At 42.9% G+C, this 10002-nt stretch overlaps 1 protein-coding gene across 2 annotated transcripts; it reads right to left on the bottom strand.

Moving 5' to 3' along the window:
* Positions 1 to 2626: 2626 nt before the first annotated feature.
* LOC115813165 (beta-crystallin B2-like) lies at positions 2627 to 4921 on the bottom strand. 2 transcript variants are annotated; one of them, XM_030775778.1, is made up of 5 exons: positions 4859 to 4921; positions 4180 to 4298; positions 3850 to 3982; positions 3398 to 3540; positions 2627 to 2795 (listed from the first exon to the last, which is right to left on the bottom strand). In XM_030775778.1, the coding sequence occupies exons 1-5, from the start codon at positions 4919 to 4921 to the stop codon at positions 2627 to 2629; spliced, it is 627 nt and encodes a 208-aa protein (XP_030631638.1). The 2 variants fall into 2 exon arrangements, with proteins under 2 accessions (XP_030631638.1, XP_030631646.1); XM_030775786.1 differs by having other exon boundaries at positions 4868 to 4921.
* Between the last annotated feature and the right edge of the window lie 5081 nt (positions 4922 to 10002).

The raw sequence follows: 10002 nt of genomic DNA, 5'->3' as shown, positions 1-10002 counted from the left end.
AAAGCAAGGGACGTTTTATTTCATTATTCTTTTTAAGCGTGGAAAGCACAGAAGTATATATAACTTCGGAAGGCTAATATGCTGACAGTCAAATAAAAAAGTTGTGTGTTCTGTCTCTAAAAACGCATCACACAAATTCAGCCCGTAAGAGTCAAACTTCCTCGCTCTCTGAACAGGGGTCAAGAAGAATCATATTCACACAGCTAACTCGTTATCACTGAATTTGTTCGGCTTCGAGTGTTAAGCTTCTACTACAACAACGAACTACCTCCCACCCGCTTCTATGTGGATATACCAACACAGCTGTTACTCCAGAGAACTGATCGAGACGGGGTAATTATATCCTAACTTTCCCCAATATTGAGATTCTCCAGCTAATATCCAAAACGCGGCGCGTGCTGGGGTGACAACGAAAGAGTTCTTTAACTGAGTTTCTGCTTCGCTTGGGGCTGGGTTTTTTTTTAACGAAATCGCCTGACGCTGCTACTGCTACGCCGTTTGCCTTAGACCCCTGTGATGTGGCAGGCTAGGTAACCTAATTTCGTCTCTCGCCGAGCCATTAGCTATTTACAACTATGCGGCGATGGTTAAGGGGGTAAGTTACGGCTCTCATGCCAAAGCCACAACATCCACAGTTGGATCGCTTCTGAAATCCCTCTCAACAGCGGCCTGTCTCAGTCCTGCCGATTCCCACGCTGCACTCCGGGGTAAACATCCCTGCTTTCATGACTACGGGCTGGCGCTGGTCAACGATACATCCACACACCTTATTTAATTAGCTTGCAGGCTATCTACGGAGCTCCAGCCAGTATTGCAAAAGACTCACAGCCAATAGGATTGAACAATCGAATGGGCACATCGCACACTCACCTAAATCATCCATGTTAACGGGATTCAGTTCGGCGATGGGAACCGCGCCGGTGTGTTTTCCGAGACAATGTTTCTTTTTCAACGTCGAGGTTCCTCTGACCCGTTCCCTGTGGTCTTTTACAGTATGCAGCACTAAGTTTTCAAGTTGCACGTACGCGCAGCGCGTACCAGAATCATCGCGGGAGCACGCACCTCGTCTACTGAGGGCAAGTGGGCTTGCTGGAGACTAGCGTTAGAAAACCATTGCCCTCTAGTGGATCAAATAAACCTAACAATACAATAACCAAAAGGTTTATAACTGTAAAACTGAACATTGCAATTCCGTCAATATTACAAATCATTAACATATCACATTACTAACACATTAATGTCGTTGCTAATATTGAATTATGCGTTTCGATTGTAGGACCGCAACGTATATCAATGTATTATGCACGGGACTGGGCAACAGTTTAATTTACAGTGGTTTTACGATGACGGTGATGATAAACTGTCAGAGGACTAGGAATATCCGGTTGCAGTATAGCTTCAAACCCTTAAAAATAGGCTTCGGTCACAAGAACAGCGTTCATATCGCTGAGTAATCAAAAATGCTTGGAATGAGAAAATGATATTGAAATGTAAATTAAGTTATCTATTTAAAATCTCAAATTCAGATTTCCGCGAATATCCTCGTTGCGTAACGTTTACGCTCCATGCCTGACAGAGAGGTTGGCTATCCTCGGCGCGCGACAGGTGGCGAGCATGTTTGAGCAGATGCAATTTATCAAGTTTTAATGGAACTCTTTCATCGGCAGTCGGTTATGACCGGCACAGAACCGTGAGACTCTACTCTTCCGGCTACAAGACATATCCTTTACCAGTTTTTTGCATAGCAACAGCCTTGCCTGGAACTAATAATTTGTGATGCCTCGTTAACCGATGGAGTTGTCATATGGACTGCGCAATGCGCATTTGGTAAACTAATCTGTTTTGTAATGTAGCACGGTTGCACCTATTTAAAAAAAAACGCAGGAGTTCGTGTACAACTTTACAGAGACAGGTGACTACGTGGGAGAAACATGCGGGAACTTTCCAGTGGTTGTGGATCAGCCGATCAACACCGTCGCGAGCATACGGTCGTTGGCCGCACTAAACGAATACACTGGAAAACAGTGCACGCACCGAGCTGTCAAATTCCCTGCCTGACTGCGAACTGACCTGACCCGCTGCTGTTTTCCTTCCTCCTACATAGCGCCCATAGACTCAGGTCATGAAACTTTTGAGAAAAAATGGGTCATTAGCCAGTCATCCTTGTATAATACAGTATGTCATGCTGTCTGCAAACAAACTGTTTACCGTGTTCACGCCTAGATTAAAGCTATGAATGGATCGTAAGACCGTCACTTTTTTAGCTAAACCCCCAGTCATACTCTCTCCTCTCTCTATGTGTATATGTATGTATGTATGTGTGTGTGTGATTAACAAGATAAAATATGTCTTTAAAAAAATGAGATGGGGTGTGAGAGACCTTTACTCTTTTCCTATTGTTTTCTATGTGTCCATCCACCTTTGAAAGCCTCAGAGATTAACATTGACCAAGGGTGGGGGAAAAAGAGCAAAAACCCGAGAGAGAGAGAGAGAGAGAGAGAGAGACCACCAGGCCGGTTTAGAGAAGCACAGAGGTTTTATTGGCTTGCCTCAGCGGGGGGGGAGGACCCTGTAACACAGGCTGCTGGGCACAGATTTAAGGGCTGTGTCAGAGGGGGAGGGGGGCTCAGTCCGTGGTGTCGAACGCACCCCTGGAGTGCCACTGCTGGTCCAGGACTCGCCGCACGGACTGGATCTGCGGGGCTTTGGCTCCCAATTCGGAAATATCCTTGTATTCACCTTTTTCAAAAACGTACTGGTTGCCACGGTATCCTGGATACTGGTACCCCACCCAGCTGAAACCAAGAGAGACAGAGAGAGAGGGGGGGGGGCAAACAACTGACAATGAGAAACCCTATAAATGTCGTAAAACTGGATTATATCAAAAGTAAACACGGAAAACCATATTTTGTCATTTTTTCCCTTAAACTATCTCTGACTGACACGTTTTGCCCTCTCATGGAAATCTTTTCTGTGTGTATGTAATGAAGCTATCCAAATTGCTTGTTGTGGATATCCACGTGTGTGTGTGTGTCTGTGTGTCTTTGTGGGTGTGTGTGTGTATGTGTGTGTCTGTCTGTGTGTGTGTGTGTGTGTCTGTGTTTGTCTGTCTGTGTGTGTGTGTGTGTGTCTGTGTTTGTCTGTGTTTGTGTGTGTGTGTGTGTGTCTGTGTGTGTGTGTGTGTGTGTCTGTGTCTGTGTTTGTCTGTGTGTGTGTGTCTGTGTCTGTGTTTGTGCGTGTGTGTGTGTGTGTGTGTGTGTGTGTGTGTCTGTGTGTGTGTCTGTGTGTGTGTCTGTGTGTGTGTGTGGTAGTGTGTGTGTGTGTGTGTGTGTGTGTGTGTGTGTGTGTGTGTGCGTGCGCGCGCGCAATAAGTGCAGTAGGTGAGGCACTGACTCACGTTCCACTGTGCACTCGTACTGACGACACCTTCTCTTGGTAACCGTGGGCGTGGAAACTGGGAACATCATCATCAATTATCTCAATCTTCTTCCCTGTGAATCCTGGGGCCTCGAACAGGACGACCTTATGCTCTTGACTGTCCTGAAACACTCAGAGTAACCCATCATGGCATGGGAGAGAGTTATGTTCATCACCCTTCTCTTTTTCACAGAGAGCAACAATCCAACAGCCAGGGAAACATCTGGTGTGTAATAAGCACATAAGGCTCCATAGAGCAGAAGTCAGAGCCACAAAGTCAAGCTGACATAATTACAGTGTGTTGATTTCACTCTATTTCTCCCTTTCTCTCTCTCTCTCAGACACACACACACACACACACACACACACTGTCCTGAGCGGTCAGACGGAAAGAGATGCGACACAGATGGGGAGACAGGAGGTTGCTCTTACCACTTTTATGGGACGGAAGGCAACAAGACTCTCACCACGCCTGCTGTTAGTCCACGAATCCCAGCGTGGGTACTGGCCTTTCTCAAAGACATACTGCTCCCCCGTACAGCCTGCCTGTTCGTAACCCACCCAGCTGCACCACGCACACACACACACACACACACAAACACACAAACACACAAACGCAAACATACAAACACAAATTTAGACATACTACCAGATTAACCCCTGAACTTCTTTATTCACTTTCTCCTCTTTTCTCCTCCTCTTTTCTCCTCCTCCCCTCTCTCTCTCTCTCCCTCCTCACCCCTCCTTCCTCCCCGTACTCACGGGCCGCTGTGCACGATGATGGAGCCCACCCGCTCTATTCCCAGTTCCTGCAGGTTGGGGCAAGCTCCTGTCAGCTCATGGCACTGCCCCTGGAAGTTTTCTCTCTCATAGATCCCTAGCTGTGTGTGTGTGTGTGTGTGTGAGAGAGGGAGAGGGAGGGGGGGGGGGGGGTAGGGGAGAAATAGAAAGATAGATGGGTGAAAAGAGGAAGAAACCGTTATATCACATCTAAAATCTGATGACGGCAAAAACGTAACATGAACAAATGTGACTATTTTTGTGCTGAAATATATATACTGATTTTTGGTTCTTGGTGTATCACGTTTCAGTTTTTAGTTGAAGCCCCTTCTTAAGTGTTCTTTTAGATCTCTCATAAGGTCACCTTATATAGAGATTTTAATCTTGCCCACCAAAAGAGGGAGACTCCTCTGCAAATTATTGAAACTTTTATTGCCCAAAGAGAATGAAAAGCCTTGATTCACAAGAGAAAATAATATTGATGTGTTCATTTTAGCTGGTGGTCTGATCCCACTGGAAGCACCACTGAGACCCCATTCAGTCAGTTTCATTTGTTTAGCGTCTCTGTGTATGTGTGTGCGTGTGTGTGTGTGTGTGTGTGAAATGTGTGTGAACTGTGTGGTGTGTGTGTGTGTGTGTGTGCGCCTGCCAGGTGACACACCTTAAAAACCGCAGCGTCAGGTTGTTTGTCCTTCTTTTCAGGGGTTGGGTGGTCTGAAGCCATGCTGATTCAGGATGGAATGCAATGAAATGGAAATTTCTGTGAGGAAGAATTCAAACAAGAACACTCTGAACACCTGCCTAAACAAAAAGTAGAAAACAAACGAACATTTGTGCGTTCACACGGTTACGGAGCATGACAAATTTAGCTCTTTACGCGTGTTATGTATGTTTGCACACCTACTATATTAGAATCGTATTCCCTCTGCTAAACAACGGATCATTTACAATGAGTTCTTCACAAGATCATACCAACTCTTGTGCGTACACACGACTGTATTCTAATAATATTATTGGATTGGTTGGAGAATTGGTGTTCGAACAGTACGGATAACTGGAGGAGATGACGCTCAGACACACGGTTCTGACCCGTTAGCTGGACAGACCGACCCACAGAGAGACAGACAGTAAGACACAGGGACAGACGCGACGACTCTTACCGATACCCGCCTCGGCCACTAGCTCACTCTGCCCCTCGGGGCCCAAATATATAGAGCCTGCTCAGAGGTGGCATGACCGCCACTGGCTGCCCCTGTGCCCAAAACGTCCTGGCACAGAGAATGGGAATAGGCTCTCTGAAACCAGGAATAGGCAAGTTATCGAGCCACAGAGGAATCATCAAAATCGCCCAAACACCCACCGACCCAGTGCCCGCCCATGCCCGTCTGTGCCAACTGAAAGCCAGAGTTATTTCATTCGTAGCCAGTTTCAGCCGCATGATGTATTGTCCTTTATCCACATGACTCAGCACTACCTGTGCCAAGAGTGAGCTTCTGACAAAAAAAGAGAGAGGAAAGAAAAGAGTGTGTGAGAGAGAGAGAAAGTTAGAGAGAGAGGGGGGAAAAACAGAGAGGTAAGAGAAAGAGAGATCTTTTCTGGCGTACTTTCACCATATTCCATCTCTACTTTTAAAACAAAACAAAACAAAAAAACTTCAACCCTTACTTTTACTGATTCCAAGGCGTTTTGCTGAAAGATACAGTTGATTTCTCAAAATTTTGAAGCCAAATTTCCCCCATCATCTCTTGAACCGTGGGCTTCTCTCTCACAGTACATAAGTAAGTACATATCATACAGCAGTCCTTTACTGTACACACTGTATCATACAGCAGTCCTTTACTGTACTGTATCATACAGCAGTCCTTTACTGTATATACTGTATCATACAGCAGTCCTTTACTGTACTGTATCATACAGCAGTCCTTTACTGTATATACTGTATATACTGTATCATACAGCAGTCCTTTACTGTACTGTATCATACAGCAGTCCTTTACTGTATACACTGTATCATACAGCAGTCCTTTACTGTACTGTATCATACAGCAGTCCTTTACTGTATATACTGTATCATACAGCAGTCCTTTACTGTACTGTATCATACAGCAGTCCTTTACTGTATATACTGTATCATACAGCAGTCCTTTACTGTACACACTGTATCATACAGCAGTCCTTTACTGTACTGTATCATACAGCAGTCCTTTACTGTACACACTGTATCATACAGCAGTCCTTTACTGTACATACTGTATCATACAGCAGTCCTTTACTGTACACACTGTATCATACAGCAGTCCTTTACTGTACACACTGTATCATACAGCAGTCCTTTACTGTACACACTGTATCATACAGCAGTCCTTTACTGTACACACTGTATCATACAGCAGTCCTTTACTGTACATACTGTATCATACAGCAGTCCTTTACTGTACACACTGTATCATACAGCAGTCCTTTACTGTACTGTATCATACAGCAGTCCCTTACTGTACTGTATCATACAGCAGTCCTTTACTGTATATACTGTATCATACAGCAGTCCTTTACTGTACACACTGTATCATACAGCAGTCCTTTACTGTACTGTATCATACAGCAGTCCTTTACTGTATATACTGTATCATACAGCAGTCCTTTACTGTACACACTGTATCATACAGCAGTCCTTTACTGTACTGTATAATACAGCAGTCCTTTACTGTATATACTGTATCATACAGCAGTCCTTTACTGTACACACTGTATCATACAGCAGTCCTTTACTGTACTGTATCATACAGCAGTCCTTTACTGTATATACTGTATCATACAGCAGTCCTTTACTGTACTGTATCATACAGCAGTCCTTTACTGTACTGTATCATACAGCAGTCCTTTACTGTATACACTGTATCATACAGCAGTCCTTTACTGTACTGTATCATACAGCAGTCCTTTACTGTATATACTGTATCATACAGCAGTCCTTTACTGTACTGTATCATACAGCAGTCCTTTACTGTATATACTGTATCATACAGCAGTCCTTTACTGTACACACTGTATCATACAGCAGTCCTTTACTGTACTGTATCATACAGCAGTCCTTTACTGTACTGTATCATACAGCAGTCCTTTACTGTATACACTGTATCATACAGCAGTCCTTTACTGTACACACTGTATCATACAGCAGTCCTTTACTGTACTGTATCATACAGCAGTCCTTTACTGTACACACTGTATCATACAGCAGTCCTTTACTGTACTGTATCATACAGCAGTCCTTTACTGTACACACTGTATCATACAGCAGTCCTTTACTGTACTGTATCATACAGCAGTCCTTTACTGTACACACTGTATCATACAGCAGTCCTTTACTGTACATACTGTATCATACAGCAGTCCTTTACTGTACACACTGTATCATACAGCAGTCCCTTACTGTACTGTATCATACAGCAGTCCTTTACTGTATATACTGTATCATACAGCAGTCCTTTACTGTACACACTGTATCATACAGCAGTCCTTTACTGTACACACTGTATCATACAGCAGTCCTTTACTGTACATACTGTATCATACAGCAGTCCGTTACTGTACACACTGTATCATACAGCAGTCCTTTACTGTACTGTATCATACAGCAGTCCTTTACTGTACTGTATCATACAGCAGTCCTTTACTGTACTGTATCATACAGCAGTCTCTTACTGTACTGTATCATACAGCAGTCCTTTACTGTACTGTATCATACAGCAGTCCTTTACTGTACACACTGTATCATACAGCAGTCCTTTACTGTACATACTGTATCATACAGCAGTCCTTTACTGTACACACTGTATCATACAGCAGTCCCTTACTGTACTGTATCATACAGCAGTCCTTTACTGTATATACTGTATCATACAGCAGTCCTTTACTGTACACACTGTATCATACAGCAGTCCTTTACTGTACACACTGTATCATACAGCAGTCCTTTACTGTACTGTATCATACAGCAGTCCTTTACTGTACACACTGTATCATACAGCAGTCCTTTACTGTATATACTGTATCATACAGCAGTCCTTTACTGTACTGTATCATACAGCAGTCCTTTACTGTACTGTATCATACAGCAGTCCTTTACTGTATATACTGTATCATACAGCAGTCCTTTACTGTACTGTATCATACAGCAGTCCTTTACTGTACACACTGTATCATACAGCAGTCCTTTACTGTACTGTATCATACAGCAGTCCTTTACTGTATATACTGTATCATACAGCAGTCCTTTACTGTACACACTGTATCATACAGCAGTCCTTTACTGTACTGTATCATACAGCAGTCCTTTACTGTATATACTGTATCATACAGCAGTCCTTTACTGTACACACTGTATCATACAGCAGTCCTTTACTGTACTGTATCATACAGCAGTCCTTTACTGTATATACTGTATCATACAGCAGTCCTTTACTGTACAGACTGTATCATACAGCAGTCCTTTACTGTAGGCTTCATGGGGATCATAATGCAAGTATAGCTTATGAAGAGAAAAAAAACAGTAGAATAATGATATGAAAATGAAGGATTTTTGATGAAGAAAAGTGAAAATATTGCTCATAATCTCCAATAAGAAATTTCTCTAATTTGCATTCACTCATGCTCATGTTATTGTGTAAAATAAAGTGACACTGTTATTTTTCTTATCGTATGAAGTAAAAACGAGACAGTTAATAAACAGAAAATCTTCCCAAGTGAAGCAGTCAATCAAATCGGTCAGTTAACTGATCGAACTGTGGACTGATTAATTAACTCAGCCATTCCTTGAGACCTGAAACCTGAGACCAAGCATGTAAGACATGATTGTTTCAGACAGCATTTTCAGACAGACAGACAGACAGAGACAGACAGGTAGATAGATAGATAGATAGATAGATAGATAGATAGATAGATAGATAGATAGATAGATAGACAGATAGACAGACAGTCTCTGCTGGAGTCAGGCTAACTGAAGAATCAAGCTGTGTTTTTTACGTCTGCAACATCAGTCAAGTGTGAAGAGTACAGTGGAGAGGACATGTTATGGATTCCTCAGTGGTCTCTTGGCAAACATGAGCATTTTGGATGTCAGCGGTGACATATTATATGACTCTATTTAATAATGAATTTGGGATGTTTATGTCCCCCAAATGCATATGTCAAGTGACTGCATCTAATAACAAAATTTCCAAGCAGAAGAAACATAATTTGAAAATGGAAATTTAATTTTGAAATTTGATTACTAGTTGTTTTCATTTGTCATGTGTTCCTTTGAAATTTCATTATCAGATGTTTGTAATTTAGGCATAATAGACACCCCATATCACTACTGCTATGACTCTCCAAAGTACCATCTGCAGTCGAACAGGAGCCATAGAGTTTAAAAAGACAGAGGAAGCATTCACTCACTACCTTGCTCTTTTTCATATTGAATTTATCAGTCACAATAGATGGACAGCCTAGTTTATGGGTGGAGTGGATGGTCTTATAGCCAAGCACTCTGTCCCTGCAGCCCATGGTTTAAGCCACAGGCTACCTCCTCAACTCATCAGTCTACTTTAACACAGCCACGAAGTCTGCGTCAAACTGCTCTGTCTAGGTCCTCTAGGTCTATGGGACTCCTCTCTCTTCTGGATCAACTCCAAAAAACGGTTTGGTGATGCCCACTGTTGTCTAACAGTTATAATGACATTACTGATTTATTTTTGGACTGCATAAAGGGTTAAAAAGTCTCGTTGTCTCCACTTTAAACACTAAACCACTAAAAGTTGTTGC

The sequence above is a fragment of the Chanos chanos genome, chromosome 1 (genome assembly GCF_902362185.1).
Source record: "Chanos chanos chromosome 1, fChaCha1.1, whole genome shotgun sequence".
Taxonomy (NCBI): Eukaryota; Metazoa; Chordata; class Actinopteri; order Gonorynchiformes; family Chanidae; genus Chanos; species Chanos chanos.
Note: the sequence above shows the minus strand (reverse complement) of the source record. Positions and strands in the feature narration are given on the sequence as shown.